The following is a 17,457-nucleotide window of genomic DNA, read 5'->3' on the forward strand; positions in this document are numbered from 1 at the left end:
GATATAATGTATTTTGCCGGTAAGTATTTCAAATGTTGCCATCAATGCGAGAGTGCGAGCATGATAGGTTCAATGAGCTATGCATGTGATTTGAAGCCAGACGGGAAAGACAGGAGGAAGTGAGAACGTGGAGAGGGTCTCTGTCGTGTCCATGAGACCATGGGAAAAATGATGACATCATCATGAGAGGATCTAACGAGGGACAAACTACCTTAAGAAGATGATCTAGGGACCTAACAATGAATGTTATTGACATAAGGAATCAAAGAGTTTCATTCAATTTAGTTTCAATTACATTTGAATATGTTTTAAGGCATATTTGTTTGGAAAGAGTACGAACTCTGGAATTGAAATGGAAACGGATAATTTCCACTCCAAGCTATTTGGTTGGGAGAAGTCCCATTTCCATTTATATTATAGAAAAAAATGGAAGTGCTCCAATCCTCCAAAATTTAATCTCAATTTTTATTTTTCTAAGTTTATTTTTAAAAATTAATTTTTCAAAAATACCCCTACATTTAATTGATTTTTTTTTAAAAAAATTACTTAAAAATATTTTGATTCCGCCAAATATATTGGAGAATATAGCAATTCTGATTTCTATTTTAATCCATTCTAATGTCTTCCAAATCCAATGGTGAACCAAATGCACTCTTAATATGCATTTGAGTTAGTCCCCTCAATCCATGCCCCGAGGCGAGTTCAAATAATGCCGAGGAGAAGACTTGCCCAACAAACATTTGTTTCCGTCTATTAAGCTTTTAGATTATTAACCCTAAATGCAATGCATCTACAACTGGAACGATTTCTAATCTTGAATTCCAAAAGGTATTATGAAGAAATCTGTGATATTCCGAACTCTGGAATTGCATTAGATTGGGGGGGTTCAAACGGGCAGAGTGGAAACTTCTCTCACCTCAATTCTCCCAAGAATAACCGACTAACCGATTACGGCAAGTTTGACAAATACTCAAACACTGAAATGGCAGTCTAGCCAACCAAAAACACTACCATTTTTATTTATCAGCTGGGTTAGCTTTCAGAAACGAACTCTGGCCAGATTGGGATCCACTGTAGAAGATAGAGCTAAATTGACTTGACCTGTCAGCAAATCTCAGACAAGGAAAGATTTCAGCAATTCCAATAGCAAGAGCAAGATAATCAGAAACATATAAAACTAGTTATTATCCCAATTATTTGGGATTGGCTTTGTGCATGCCCATTACCAAGCAAACAGTAAGAGCAAGATGGATGTCCTAAAGAATTTTCCATGTACTGGTGCACCCATTAAATCTTCTAATGGTGGACCCAAAATCCCTGGAAGGCCTCAAATTTGTTTCGTTCTTCCTTTTTCTAATATAATGCTAGATATTGCCAACACTAACTTAGGAACCCTCATTTTGATTATGAGAGCTTTATTTTTATCTTACATTTTATGGAAGTTTGTTAAAAGTTGTAATTAAACTTCATGAATATTTGCCGGCATATGTTTCTAATATGTAGACTATGAACAATAATGTTGACCGTTGATTTATGTATCCCTTTATATGTTTCGGCCTTTATCTCTGTTGTCCATTCTCTAAGACTGACTATTTAATATCTAGCTATAAAACTACAAAAATATCTGTGTCAATTAGATTAAGACTTCGAAGAAGAAAAAAAATTGATGGTTGGAGCTACACAATTGTCATCAACCGTGAAGAAAAAGAAAGACTTTTCTAATTGGGGTTCGGGTTGTATGTTTCGCACGAAAGAATGATCGATCTTCTTGTGCGACGTCAACCATTGAATTACATCCTGCATGGATCTCAAAGCACTCCAGCCTTTTTTTCGATGCGCCTGCATAGATCTCAAAGCGGTCATTGCATAGTCCAGCCAGTGATGTTACGAACGAAGGTGAATCATTCTTACGCGCGGAAGATACAACCCGAACACTGCAAATTATATGTGTGTGAACAGCATCTCTGATTATTTGATGATGGGAAGGTCATAGAAGAAGACAGGCACATCAATGGAGATTCTTTGGATCGACAAGCCACCTATGAGGGAAAGAAAAGTCTCTAAGCTACAGACAAAGAAGCTTTGCTAGAAATTTGGAAAGTAACAACGCCAAAGTCTTGAATACCATGTCTAGCCCCACCATGGTCAAGCATGGAGCACTATTTCTATCATATGTCCACAATTTCTTCCAGACATGGTTCCACCATTTGCATGTGGCTGCTCCAACTTCATTTTAATTACCTACCATGAAGTTTTCCTTCCACTCTTGACTTCCGAGTCCTCAGAAAATTTATTTATTGGAATCCATAGAGAACTTATCTGCTTTGTACCAGAAAAAAAGAAAAAGAACTTATCTGCTCCCAAGAACAAAAACAGGCTTATCCAATGCAACCACACCCTCTCTATTCCAGAAGCAGCAAAGAGTGACCATAGAAATATTATTGGTTCCATGGGAGAATCAGCTGATGAATTCCCAACAAGGAGCTACTGGAGATGCAGCAAGGAAGACTTCTTCCCGGAGAAGTCCTTCGAGAGCTGGGCGGCCTACAGAACGGCCCTCAGCCAGACCCACCACCGCTTCAAGGACCGCCTCCTTGGTCGATCCAGCGATGCCGCCGAGCTCGGGGAGCTCCGAAAGCAGAGCGAGAACGACATGAAGCGCTGCCTCAACTGGTGGGACCTTACTTGGTTTGGCTTTGGCTCGGTCATTGGTGCCGGGATCTTTGTCCTCACGGGCCAAGAGGCCCATGATCATGCTGGCCCTGCCATCATCCTCTCCTACGTTGCCTCCGGCATCTCCGCCATGCTCTCCGTCTTCTGCTACACTGAATTCTCAGTGGAAATCCCCGTAGCAGGGGGCTCATTTGCTTACCTTAGAGTGGAGCTAGGGGACTTTGCCGCATTCATAGCAGCAGCCAACTTGATTCTAGAAAGCATAGTCGGCAGCGCGGCGGTTGCCAGATCCTGGACTTCATACTTGGCAACCCTCTTGAACCGCCCCCCGAACTCGTTAACAATCCACACGCACCTCGCGGAGGGCTTCAATTTCTTGGACCCGATTGCAGTGATCGTCCTTGCAGTCACTGCAACAATCGCCATGACCAGCACGAAGAGGACCTCTTACTTCAATTGGGTTGCTTCTGCTGTCCACGTTGTCGTCATAGTATTCGTCATGATTGGTGGTTTTGCCCATGCCAACACCAGCAATCTGAAACCTTTCCTCCCTTATGGCGTCCAAGGTGTCTTCCAAGCAGCTGCAATCGTGTACTTCGCCTATGGCGGATTCGATAACATCGCCACCATGGCTGAGGAAACAAGAAACCCGTCGAGGGACATACCACTAGGCCTTCTTGGTTCCATGTCGATCATCACGGTCATATATTGCCTGATGGCCCTCTCACTGAGCATGATGCAAAAATATACGAATATCGATACACATGCGGCATACTCTCTGGCCTTTAAGAGCGTCGGGTGGACATGGGCGCAGTACATCATCGCGCTTGGTGCTCTCAAGGCGATGACCACCGTCCTGCTCGTCGGCGCCCTCGGGCAGGCTCGGTACACCACTCACATAGCTAGGAGTCACATAATTCCACCCTTTTTTGCTCTAGTCCACCCGAAGACTGGGACACCGATCTATGCCACTATTTTGATCACCTTCTTCGCTGCCTGCATTGCCTTCTTCTCGAGCCTGGATATCTTGACGCCTATACTATCTGTGAGCACTCTCTTCATCTTTATGATGATGGCCACTGCGCTGCTCGTGAGGAGATACTACATGAGAGGCGTCTCCTCTCGTTCGCATCTCGTAAGGCTGTCGAGCTTCCTGCTGCTGATAATTGCTTCTTCCGTGGGGACTTCGGCTTACTGGGGACTGAGGCCTCATGGATGGATTGGTTATCTGATAACTGTTCCTCTGTGGATAGTGGGCACTCTGGGGATCCAATGGTTCGTGCCGCAGTGCCGGACGCCGAAGGTGTGGGGGGTTCCTCTGGTGCCATGGCTGCCGTCCTTGTCGATTGCAACCAATCTGTTTCTCATGGGCTCTTTAGGTGCTCAAGCATTCATTAGGTTTGGGATCTGCACTCTGATAATGCTGCTTTACTATGTGCTCTTTGGAGTCCATGCTACTTATGACATGGCCCATGGCCAATATGAAAAACCAACTTCAGTAGAAGCAGTGAAGAATGAAGATGTGAAGAAATTAGCAGAAGGGCCTTGAAACAGGGCAACACTGAATGGTATTTATTTCCTTGTCTTTTTATCTAAATCCAAATTGCAATATGATGTTTGTATGGATAGTAATCTGGAACTAGAAAAGAACATTGTCGATGGAAAAAAATGTCGAAAAAAGATATGGCAAAATGTGCTGAAGGATGGCGACAGTCAACTTTGTGGAAAATAAATAACGCAAATGACTCTTGCAAATTAATTGATAGGGAATTTGAGCAATTGAACTTGTGGGAACTGAAAATTCTATCATTTTTCATTGTCTCTAACAGCAGGAACGGCAATGACATAGCTGAGATGGGTATCCAAGTCCATTAACAACTAAAAAGAAGCTGCCACTTCCTCGCCAATTCTTAATACAAGCAAAGTATTCCATAATTTCTCCAAGCCAAAATTTGCACTCAACAATACTTCTATGAGACAGCTTTGTGATAGTCTCCTCAATCAAAGTAATGATGATGGTAAGCAAACATAACCAATTTATTCCATTTAATCAGAATTAGTTCTGCAATTCCCTTTAAGTAGTGCCGCACACATATTTGGGAGTTCCACTGAGTCAATTAATCAAAGATTTATTTTATTTGTCATACTATAAATCAATTATAAGTTTATACGAGTCCAGGGGGTATCAAGTTAATTCCGTACGCATAGTGCAACCAAAAAATATAAAACTAGCAGTAGTACGCACAGGCAAGATATGTTGTTTCGGTACATCCTTCGTACCATATACTGGTACCGAATCAGAACAGTATGGTACACTTCGTAGGATTCGATATGGTAAGACGTATTTTGTTCAATGCGAGAGTGCGAGCATGATAGGTTCAATGAACTATAAATGTGATTTGAAGCCAGACAGGGTCTATGTCGTGCCCGTGAGACCATGGGAAAAATGATGACATCATCATAAGAGGATCTAACGAGGGACAAAATACCTTAAGAAGATGATCTAGGGACCTAACAACAAATGTTACTGACACAAGGAATCAAAGAGTTTCATTCAATTTAGTTTCAATTACATTTGAATATATCTTGGAGCATATTTGGTTAGAAAGAGTAGGAACTCTGGAATAGAAATGGAAATGGATAACTTCCGCTCCAAGCTATTTGGTTGGGGGAAGTCTCATTTCCATTTATATTATAGAAAAGAACGGAAATGCTCCAATCCTCCAAAATCTAATCTCGGCTTCCATTTTTCTAAGTTTACTTTTAAAAATTAATTTTTCAAAAATACTCTTCTATTTAATTGATTTTTTTAAAAAATTACTTAAAAATATTTTGATTCTAATTTTAGTCACGAACCAAATATGTTGGAGAATATAGTATTTCTGATTTCTGTTTCAATCCATTCCAATTTCCGTTCTAATGTATTCCAATTCTGATGGTGAACCAAAGGCACTCTAAATATGCATTTGAGCTAGTCCCCTCAATCCATGCCCGAGGCAAGTTCAAATAATGCCGAGGAGAAGACTTGCACAACAAACATTTATTTTCGTCTATTAAGCTTTTAGATTATTAACCCTAAATGCAATGCATCTACAATTGGAACGATTTCTAGCCTTGAATTCCAAAGATATTATGAAGAAACCTGTGATACTCCGAACTCTGGAATTGCATTAGATTGGGGGGATCAAATCTCACCTCAATTCTCACAAGAATAACCCTGACCAACCGAATATGAGGTGCCGGCGCACGCCCAACTTGTGACGTTACGGATTACGGCAAGTTTGACAAATACTCAAACACTGAAATGGCAGTCTAGCCAACCAAAACCACTTCAATTTTTATTTATCAGCTGGGTTAGCTTTCAGAAACGAACTCTGGCCAGACTGGGATCCACTTTAGAAGATAGAGCTAAATTGACTTGACCTGTCAGCAAATCTCAGACAAGGAAAGATTTCAGTAATTCCAACAGCAAGAGCAAGATAATCAGAAAAATATAAAACTAGTTATTATCCCAATTATTTGGTATTGGCTTTGTGCATGCCCATTACCAAGCAAACAGTAAGAGCAAGATGGATGTCCTAGAGAATCTTCCATGTACTGGTGCACCCATTAAATCTTCTAAATGGTGGACCCAAAATCCCTGGAAGGTCTCAAATTTGTTTCCTTCTTCCTTTTTCTAATATAATGTTAGATATAGCCAACACTAACTTAGGAACCCTCGTTTTGATTATGAGAGCTTTATTTTTATCTTACATTTTATGGAAGTTTGTTAAAAGTTGTATTTAAACTTCGTGAATATTTGCCGGCATATGCTTTTAATATGTAGACTATGAACAATAATGTTGACCGTTGATTTATATATCCCCTTATATGTTTCGGCCTTTATCTATGGACAATGACTATTTAATATCTAGCTATAAAACTACAAAAATATCTGTGTCAACTAGATTAAGACTTCGAAGAAAAAAAAAATGATGGTTGGAGCAACACAATTGTCATCAACCGTGAAGAAAAAGAAAGACTTTTCTAATTGGGGTTCGGGTTGTATGTTTCGCACGAAAGAATGATCGATCTTCTTGTGCGACGTCAACCATTGAATTACATCCTGCATGGATCTCAAAGCACTCCAGCCTTTTTTTCGATGCACCTGCACAGCTCTCAAAGCGGTCATTGCATGGTCTAGCCATTGATGTTACGAACGAAGGTGAATCATTCTTACGCGTGGAAGATACAACCCGAACACTGCAAATTATATGTGTGTGAACAGCATCTCTGATTATTTGATGATAGGAAGGTCACAGAAGAAGACAGGTTCGTCTGCACATCAATGGAGATTCTTTGGATCCACAAGCCGCCTATGAGGGAAAGAAAAGTCTCTAAGCTACAGACAAAGAAGCTTTGCTAGAAATTTGGAAAGTAACAACACCAAAGTCTTGAATACCATGTCTAGCCCCATCATGGTCAAGCATGGAGCACTATTTCTATTATATGTCCACAATTTCTTCCAGACATGGTCCCACCATTTGCATGTGGCTGCTCCAACTTCATTTTAATCACTTCCACAGGGCGATCTACCTACCGTGAAGTTCATTTTCCATCCAGTCTTGACTTCCGAGTCCCAGAAAATTTACTTATTGGAATCCATAAAGAATTTATCTGCTCCCAAGAACTAACAGGCTTATCCAATGCAACCACACCCTCTCTATTCCAGAAGCAGCACAGAGTGGCCATAGAAATATTATTGGTTCCATGGGAGAATCAGCTGATGAATTCCCAACAAGGAGCTACTGGAGATGCAGCAAGGAAGACTTCTTCCCGGAGAAGTCCTTCGAGAGCTGGGCGGCCTACAGAGCGGCCCTCAGCCAGACCCACCACCGCTTCAAGGACCGCCTCCTTGGTCGATCCAGCGATGCCACCGAGCTCGGGGAGCTCCGAAAGCAGAGCGAGAACGAGATGAAGCGCTGCCTCAACTGGTGGGACCTTACTTGGTTTGGCTTTGGCTCGGTCATTGGTGCCGGAATCTTTGTCCTCACGGGCCAAGAAGCCCATAATCATGCTGGCCCTGCCATCATCCTCTCCTACATTGCCTCCGGCATCTCCGCCATGCTCTCCGTCTTCTGCTACACTGAATTCTCGGTGGAAATCCCCGTAGCAGGGGGCTCATTTGCTTACCTTAGAGTGGAACTAGGGGACTTAGCCGCATTCATAGCAGCAGCCAACATGATTCTAGAAAGCATAGTCGGCAGCGCGGCGGTTGCCAGATCCTGGACTTCATACTTGGCAACCCTCTTGAACCGCCCCCCGAACTCGTTAACAATCCACACGCACCTCGCTGAGGGCTTCAATTTCTTGGACCCGATTGCAGTGATCGTCCTTGCAGTCACTGCAACAATCGCCATGAGCAGCACGAAGAGGACCTCTTACTTCAATTGGGTTGCTTCTGCTGTCCACGTTGTCGTCATAGTATTCGTCATGATTGGTGGCTTTGCCCATGCCAACACCAGCAATCTGAAACCTTTCCTCCCTCATGGCGTCCAAGGTGTCTTCCAAGCAGCTGCAATCGTGTACTTCGCCTATGGCGGATTCGATAACATCGCCACCATGGCTGAGGAAACAAGAAACCCGTCGAGGGACATACCACTAGGCCTTCTTGGTTCCATGTCGATCATCACGGTCATATATTGCCTGATGGCCCTCTCACTGAGCATGATGCAAAAATATACGGATATCGATACACATGCGGCATACTCTCTGGCCTTTAAGAGTGTCGGGTGGACATGGGCGCAGTACATCGTCGCGCTTGGTGCTCTCAAGGGGATGACCACCGTCCTGCTCGTCGGCGCCCTCGGGCAGGCTCGGTACACCACTCACATAGCTAGGAGTCACATAATTCCACCCTTTTTTGCTCTAGTCCACCCGAAGACTGGGACACCGATCTATGCCACTATTTTGATCACCTTCTTCGCTGCCTGCATTGCCTTCTTCTCGAGCCTGGATATCTTGGCGCCTATACTATCTGTGAGCACTCTCTTCATCTTTATGATGATGGCCACTGCGCTGCTCGTGAGGAGATACTACATGAGAGGCGTCTCCTCTCGTTCGCATCTCGTAAGGCTGTCGAGCTTCCTGCTGCTGATAATTGCATCTTCCGTGGGGACTTCGGCTTACTGGGGACTGAGGCCTCATGGATGGATTGGTTATCTGATAACTGTTCCTCTGTGGATAGTGGGCACTCTGGGGATCCAATGGTTCGTGCCTCAGTGCCGGACGCCGAAGGTGTGGGGGGTTCCTCTGGTGCCATGGCTGCCGTCCTTGTCGATTGCAATCAATCTGTTTCTCATGGGCTCTTTAGGTGCTCAAGCATTCATTAGGTTTGGGATCTGCACTCTGATAATGCTGCTTTACTTTGTGCTCTTTGGAGTCCATGCTACTTATGACATGGCCCATGGCCAATATGAAAAACCAACTTCAGTAGAAGCAGTGAAGAATGAAGATGGGAAGAAATTAGCAGAAGGGCCTTGAAACAGGGCAACACTGAATGGTATTTTATTTCCTTGTCTTTTTATCTAAATCCAAATTGCAATATGATGTTTGTATGGATAGTAATCTGGAACTAGAAAAGAACATTGTCGATGGAAAAAAATGTCGAAAAAAGATATGGCAAAATGTGCTGAAGGATGGTGACAGTCAACTTTGTGGAAATTCCCCAATAAATTACGCAAATGACTGTTGCAAATTAATTGATAGGGAATTTGAGCAATTGAACTTGTGGGAACTGAAAATTCTATCATTTTTCATTGTCTCTAACAGCAGGAACGGAAATGACATAGCTGAGATGGGTATCCAAGTCCATTAACAACTAAAAAGAAGCTGCCACTTCCTCGCCAATTCTTAATACAAGCAAATTATTCCATAATTTCTCCAAGCCAAAATTAGCACTCAACAATACTTCTATAAGACAGCTTTGTGATAGTCTCCTCAATCAAAGTAATGATAATGGTAAGCAAACATAACCAATTTATTCCATTTTATCAGAATTAGTTCTGCAATTCCCTTTAAGTAGTGCCGCACACATATTCTACGGGCAAAATTTTGGGAGTTCCACTGAGTCAATTAATCAAAGATTTATTTTATTTGTCATCCTATAAGTCAATTACAAGTTTATACAAGTCCCGGGGGCATCAAGTTAATTGCGTACGCATAGTGCAACCAAAAAAAAATAAAACTAGCATTAGTACGGTCAGATGATGATTAATATAATTATAACATTAATAAGGCAAATGTTCTATATTATAAGAATATTTGAAAAATGTTATCCGATTCAAGTATGATTCGCACATATTACTAGATATCGGTCAAGTCCAACTGAAGTCCCCAAAACATGATTATTGGCTCCAACTCAGAGTTAGTAATAAGAATCTTGTAAATCCAACAAAAGGGAGAAAGGAAAATGTTCATGGATTCCCATGGATTGCAGTTCTTGGCGCAAGAAGAAAAGTGGAGCAGATCGGTGTGGTAATGCAAGATAGAGAAAAGAAATGCAAGACCAGGTTGAATTAAAGAACAAACGGCGCAAAAAGTTTCTTAGTTTACTAGGCTCAATTTTGTTTATTTCAACTTCATAATGCAATAAAATTTAATGGGAGTTCTCGTCCATCATTATTTTTCTGGTGAAAATAAATTTATGAGAATTTCAATGTAGCCATGTTATTCTATTGGTGAAGGATAAGCATTTCTTAAACTTACATCTTATTTTTTTTAAAAAAGAAAGAAAAACGCACCAAATCTAAAAAGTATAAAATGAGGCTGGATAGACTCCTCTAAATAAGATTAGAGTAGGTTTTGGCAATTTGTAGTGCAATAAGGAAGGCTTCAAACTTGAATTGGTTTGTGAGGGCATTCAAGATTAGCTAAGCATGGGTGACAACTATTTTCCTTCTCTCATTTATTTTTATTTTATTTCTTTTTTTTTTGTTGGTCTTCTTCTCTTCGAGAATAATTATCAAAGGCACCAAACACTTGAGAAAACACTTCCCATGGCACAAATGTGGAACCTCTTTCCAACAGAAAAGAAATGTGATCAATAGGCCCCATTAACAATCTATAACAAACCCTTAGCATGGTAAGTTTGTGACCATCATTGCATTGGACAATGACATAATGTGACAAAATAGACAGCAATATATCATGTTGTTGAGCCTCCATCAGTAACATGATATGCTCAATTTATGTTGGTAGTAGTCTCTCATAAAACCACCATGTCCAACGCCTATCACTATGGACCCTAACTGATAAGCTGCAGTTGTCGAAGTAGCACAGACTTTATGAACATGACCTTATCCTGTTTAAGGCTGGAGCATTGGGCCTACCCTATTTGAAACTTCTGCTAATACCTGGCCAGGCCCATTTTCATCACTGCCGCTGAGTCTAGGTACATTGAACAAAAGAAGGTCTATCTTAATAAGGTTATGTTGAGGCGTCACCTAGACCTCATGGGTTATGGGCTGGATTTGTAATAGCTTAGAACTACATATAAAATGGCTAATTAGAAGATATTCTTTGGGTTCCGTAACTCTATATAAGTATCTAGAATTTTTCAGTAAATAAGCTATTACTTGGGTTTATCTTGGGTTAAAACGCTTTATCTTGGGTTTGGGATTTATCAATTCCAAGTCTGATTCTTCTCTTTTCATCTACAACCATGCTGGTGTTCTCTGTTATTTTTTGGTCTATGTGGATGTTCTCGTTCTTACAGGAAATCAGCCAGCGTTTGTCTCCCAGGTGATTGATCATCTTGGCTAGCAATTTTTTCTGAAGGATCTTGGTCCCTTGCACTTCTTCCTTGGTGTTGAGGTTATTCCAACACGTCAGGGTTTGTTTTTAATCCAGCACAAGTATATTCGGGATCTTCTTGAGCGTGCTCATATGAATGGCTCAAAGTCAGTTCATACTCCCTTAGCAACCAAGCCGTCGTTGCAGCTTGATGATGGTTCTCCGTCGACAAACTGCTCTATCTACAGGAGCTTTGTTGGTACCCTTCAATACTTGGCTCTCACTCATCCAAACATTAGCTTTTCCGTGACTAAACTTGCTCAGTTTATGCATCGTCCCACGGAAACTCATTGGGTTGCATTGAATCGCTTACTTCGGTACCTTAAACAAACAATTTTCTATGGTGTTTTACTCCGGTTCTCCGCCTCTCCTTCCATTTTTCTTCGAGGCTACTCTGATGCAGACTGGGCAGGCAATGTTGATGATCGCACTTCAACTTCAGCCTATGTTATTTTTCTTGGTTCATCACCAGTCTCCTGGAGCACTCGTAAACAGAGGGCCGTTGCTCGATCTTCCACAGAAGCGGAGTACCGTGCCTTAGCAACGGCTACCTCTGAGCTTGCTTGGTTAGTTTCCTTGCTTGGAGAACTGGGTGTCAGGCTTTCTAAGCCGCCTGATCTCTATTGTGATAATATTGGTGCAGCTCATCTCAGTCTTCATCCGGTTCTTCACTCCAGAATTAAGCATATAGCTATTGATTTGCACTTCGTTCATGATTATGTCTCCCGTGGACTGTTGTCTGTTTCACATATCTCTAATTCTCTACCCAGGATCAACTCGCTGACCTCCTTACAAAGGCTCTTGCTCAGCGGCGATTTCAGGAGTTACGATCCAAGATGGGCGTTGCTGATGGAACGTCTCTCTTGAGGGGGCGTATAACAGAAACCTCTCAGTCTGAATGCTTGTCCTGAGTTCTTCCCTGTGTCTGTTCTAACAAACTTGATATTCTTGTTATAACGGTTGTGTGGTTATAACAACCCCATGTAACTGAATTGAGTCTATATATACTCTCTCCTGTAATACTTTAGAGTCAAGGTTAATACAAGATTACCTTCCTCTATAGGTTTTGGCAATTTGTAGTGCAATAAGGAAGGCTTCAAACTTCAATTGGTTTGTGAGATTCAAGATTAGCTAAGCATGGGTGACAACTACTTTCCTTCTTTCATTTATTTTTATTTTATTTCTTTTTTTTTTTTGGTCTACTTCTCTTTGAGAATAATTATCAAAGGCACCAAACACTTGAGAAAACACTTCCCATGGCACAAATGTGGAACCTCTTTCCAACAAAGAGAAATGTGATCAATAGGCCCTATTAACAATCTATAACAAACCCTTAGCATGGTAAGTTTGTGACCATCATTGCATTGGACGATGACCTAATGTGACAAAATAGAGAGCAATATATCATGTTGTTGAGCCTCCATCAGTAACATGATATGCCCAATTTATGCTGGTAGTAGTCTCTCATAAAACCACCATGTCCAACGCCTATCACTATGGACCCTAACTGATAAGCTGCAGTTGTCGAAGTAGCACAGACTTTATGAACATGACCTTATCCTGTTTAAGGCTGGACCATTGGACCTACCCTATTTGAACTTCTGCTAATAACTGGCCAGGCCCATTCTCATCACTGCCGCTGAGTCTAGGTACATTGAACCAAAAAAGTACGCGTCCGCATACAACTCATACTCGTTGCATGAATCTCGCAGAAGATCCTAATCCTTTCCGGGCTGGATTTGTAATTGTTTAGAAGCACATATAAAATGGCTAATTGGAAGATTCGTAATTCTGTATAAGTATCCAAAATTTTTTAGTAAATAATCGATATGCGACTAAATATACAGCCACATGTCTTCACATATAGTGTTTCTTGTTTCTTTGGTTATAGAGATATATTGAGCCTTAAAAAAAACCAACCAAGCCGGGCTCTTTGGAAATAAAAATGAAAACAAATTTAAAATTTAAAAAAGGAAGAGGACCAATGGTAAGTTAAAGATCCCAGCGGCTTGACATCTTTCATATATCAACGGGACAAATTCAAATATAGGACTTGGATTACCAACTCCCTGCCATTCAAACGAGCTCCAAAAGAACTACTACAGATTACGAGAAATTAAAATTAGATGTGCATAAAAACAGGATAGTTGTAAGTAAGTCCACAAATACAGGGAGTGAAAGTAAGATCATTATATGACTTGAACAATGTTGACACCAGTGCCCTATAATTTACATAATAAAACAGAGTCTCATTGTCGCAAATGTGAATTATTAATCGAAGTAAAAGCATGCATTAGCTGGATAAATTTAGTGATTGCAGGAAGGAACTAGCACACTAGCATTATTAAGTCATTGGCAAGGGAGAAGGCCGGCTCTTTTGCATCTTCCAAGGTATTCAAATAGCAGCTCAAAAGGAGTGTTAGAGTATTTGGATTGATTCGGATTCCCTATTGTAAGATATGGTCTACTCTCAAGATCCAAAAATCCTTAGCTAAGGTATGTGCAATGGTACTGTAGATATTCACCTGGGGAAGTTTAGAGAAGAAGCTATAAATTAAGGTGCACCAGGCAAATTAGTATGCAATCAAAAAATAAAATAATAATAATAACTTTCTGGTCTATTCAACTGTGTTCATCAGCTTGGGAATTCAAGTCAGATTAAGTGTGCAGCAACTTTCAAGTTCTTCTTTTAAATTTGAAATATCTGAAAAAAATTAATGGAATTCTGCTCCAATAGTTTCCATGCAAACAGATGTTTTGCATTGTGTATCAAGTCTTATTTGTAGATCCTCAGAGAGGAGAAACAAGGGCCGAAAACTTTGATGCAAAACGAGTATTTAAATGCATTTACAAGTACAAGCTTGAAGAGTAGATCAGAGCTTACAACTTTGGACAGGACATATCTGACCATTTATATGGATCAGGTCAAACATGGTTCTGGCAATTGGTTGAATCCAACTTCAAGAACTCGTAAACATCTACAGGACACTCAAAGTTGTATAGTCTTGATAATACGTGAGTCAAGTTTGTGAATGAAAAACTAGAGGATCGAGTGGAGTGAATGCCTTGCTCCATTAGAGCTTGTAGTTGATAAATACATTCATATAACTCAAAGCTAGTGAACTTGTCATTACATTAGGGATACATGTTCATAAAATTCTCCACAAACCATGTATAACTCAAACAAAAGAATAAGAGAATAAATCGTGACAGCATAAGAAACGTGGATTTACAATAATGATACCTATAGAATGTTAATTATCTTTGACACTGAAAACATTAATAATAATAACAACAATAAGCAGCAACTACCATTTTCTGGCAACTACTTCAAATCAGGGACTTCTATTAGTTTCAGACTTGGTCTATGTAATAGAGATTCGTATCTTGAAGGGCTGCACGGCCCAAGTTTGATAGGTTTCAACAGACACAAGGCAACTTAACGTGTAGAAAGAACTAATTATTCTCTAACTATGGTCCTTTATTCATCTTCTTGATTGTGGATTAGGTTTAGCTCAAATGTTTTTGTAAACACAAGATGAAATCAAGATAGGAACTCTAGAACGGTAGAAAGTTATGGGACTCGTTTCCTAAAAAAACACAAATTTGTGGATTGAGAGTCACTAGCAATACAAAATCAATCGGGTATGTCGATCGGATAGATTGCTGATCAAGGAAAGCAAGTTCAGTGCCTTAGTAAAAGAACTAAAATTTTCTAATGGAATACAACAATGAAGAAATTGATTACATAGAAGAAATATGATTGAATACAACAACTGATGCTCTACAAACATGAATGGCTATCAAGCTGAAGAATAGGATATAAACCAACAGGAGTTTAGGATGCTCGGTCGATTTTCTCTAAGGTAGAACGGGATATCATGTCGGAGAATTCTAAGTTAGATCATGTACAAATTGTTAAACAAACTTTTATGGGTCTCGTATTTTTGACTATTTACTATAACTGGTAAAGGACTGACTCTTGGATATAAAGAGGACCAAACATTGACGTCACTTGTGCTTCCATCTGATGTAAAGGCGATTTAAATACATGAGGTGACCTCAGTTAACAATCATCAATAAACCTGTCCTTGCTTTACCCTGCCAGTACCTTCCATACATTATTGCACGAGCTTGTACCTCAATAAACGTTACATAAACATTAGGCACGAGCCTGGCCATAGGTGGGTCGGGAGACTACAGTAGGAAACTAAACCTATTAATTCATTCGCCCATCTCTTTGCAACCACTACTGCCACTCCTGCGATAACTAGGAACAAGCACAGGAAAATGGAACAAAGCCCGACCTGAACATGCATATGATATCATTTGCATGGCCTCTTCCAATTGTTTTTATTCGATGTGAAAATTCATAAATCAGCTGAGATCTATATCTCAAAGCCAATAAATACGACTTTTCCTCTCCTTACTGTTCGCCATTGTAACATCAAGTTCAAAGGTGGGTTGGCATTGACCGAATTCAGCTGCAAAAGCTGATGTGCGCCCATCAATTTGTTAGATTAGAGGACCCACAAGCTATTATATCTGATAAGTCTTGTCAAGGAGAGAGTCGTTAAGCATCCAATGCCTCGGATATTCTAGGTCCCACAGCGACAGTAAATATCCAAGGCATGCATTAACTCCCAGCAATGAATCAGCGAATCTTATCTTCTTTTTTGATGGAATCAGCGAATCTTATCTTCGAACCCTGCATTCACTGGGATTTACGCGATCTGGAGTAATTTGAGGGATGGCCATCCTTGCTGGGTAAGAATGCTTACGGATCCCTTGCATTGCATGCTTCACCTCTCATTACCTCTCACCATTATTCATAAGCTCAAACTCTAGTTGACATCAAATTTGCTCGACGGTCATCTTCTAAGCCAGATTGAAGCTACGTACCAAAGCTAATGGGTCCCGCATCAATTTGCTTGAACAGAAAGAGTGATGGGACATGCAAGCTACAATAACTACGCCTCATGGGTCATGTCGAGATAGAACTCACAGATATCTAAACTCTCTCATACGGTCTACATGTCCCAGTATGGCTCCTTCAAAGAGACCAGGTCTTGTTGGAAAGAGATTTAAATATGGTTATCTCTTGGATTAAGTGGTCTTCTTCTTCTAAATGTGCAATGCAATCTGCAACTCATTTTTTTTAAAGCACACCAATGTATCTCCGGAAGCTAACAAGGTTGCAGCTTGGATTGCTGCGAATGCATGGGCCTATGATCTTGGTATTCTTCCATTGACCCCTCTTCCACTTGAATTACAAATGCTGCTGTGCGTATGTTGGTTCGGACATTCATACTGCTCAATCGGGACTGCATACGTCACTACACAAAAAAAGAAAATTTCTGACTCTTATTTGCCGACGCTTATTCGAAGCATAGGCAAAAAAAATTTTCCGCCAATATTTGCCAACGCTTTTTAAAAGCGTCGGCTAACGACGATGCTTAAAAGCGTCATCGAAGTTTATATGTAATTGACGACACTTTTTAGCGTTGTTAAATAACAACGCTTTTAAGCGTCGTCGGAAGCCAAAAAACCACCTCATTTTAGTCCCACATCGGCGGATCTGAAAAAGAAATAACTGTTTATGTAGCCAAACCCAACCACTCCAAACGGATGGAAAGAAGGTACCGATCGAGGAGGTTGTTTATATTTCTCTTTATGCTCCATCAGCACTATGGTTTCGGTTGTTTGTACTCCATCAACATTAGTGATGGAGGAGAATATGCAGACCGCAAATGGTATTTTTTGGCTAAAAAAGCAGTAGTGACGCGCTTTAAAGCGTCGGTAGATCCTCTCTTCCAACGACGCTTTGGAAAAGTGTCGGCAGATCCCCCTCTAGCGACGCTTTGGAAAAGCGTCGGCAAAAGTTTTTCCCACTCTTGAATAGATGACGCTTTTAGAAGCGTCAAAAGATATTTTAGCAACGCTTTTTAGCGT

General features: G+C 40.8%; 1 protein-coding gene and 1 pseudogene across 2 annotated transcripts; both read left to right on the forward strand.

The window, feature by feature from the left end:
* The first annotated feature begins 2,170 nt into the window (after positions 1-2,170).
* On the forward strand, positions 2,171-5,322 carry LOC103715963 (cationic amino acid transporter 5 pseudogene; annotated as a pseudogene). The gene is made up of 2 exons (XR_016413339.1): positions 2,171-4,241; positions 4,503-5,322. The product of XR_016413339.1 is annotated as a cationic amino acid transporter 5 pseudogene (transcript).
* A 1,877-nt stretch (positions 5,323-7,199) lies between these two features.
* CAT5 (cationic amino acid transporter 5) lies at positions 7,200-9,419 on the forward strand. Its single transcript, XM_089930928.1, has one exon. It carries the CDS (start codon positions 7,423-7,425, stop codon positions 9,193-9,195), a length of 1,773 nt encoding a protein of 590 aa, XP_089787054.1. The 5' UTR covers positions 7,200-7,422; the 3' UTR covers positions 9,196-9,419.
* Positions 9,420-17,457: the final 8,038 nt, after the last annotated feature.

Source organism: Phoenix dactylifera, chromosome 5 (genome assembly GCF_051530095.1).
Source record: "Phoenix dactylifera cultivar Ajwa chromosome 5, Ajwa_hap1_PhDact_Kaust_v1.1, whole genome shotgun sequence".
NCBI lineage: Eukaryota > Viridiplantae > Streptophyta > Magnoliopsida > Arecales > Arecaceae > Phoenix > Phoenix dactylifera.

Bases quoted from the DNA above. Each gene is read 5' to 3' on its own strand.
- CAT5 (XM_089930928.1), top strand. From the start codon at position 7,423: ATGGGAGAATCAGCTGATGAATTCCCAACAAGGAGCTACTGGAGATGC.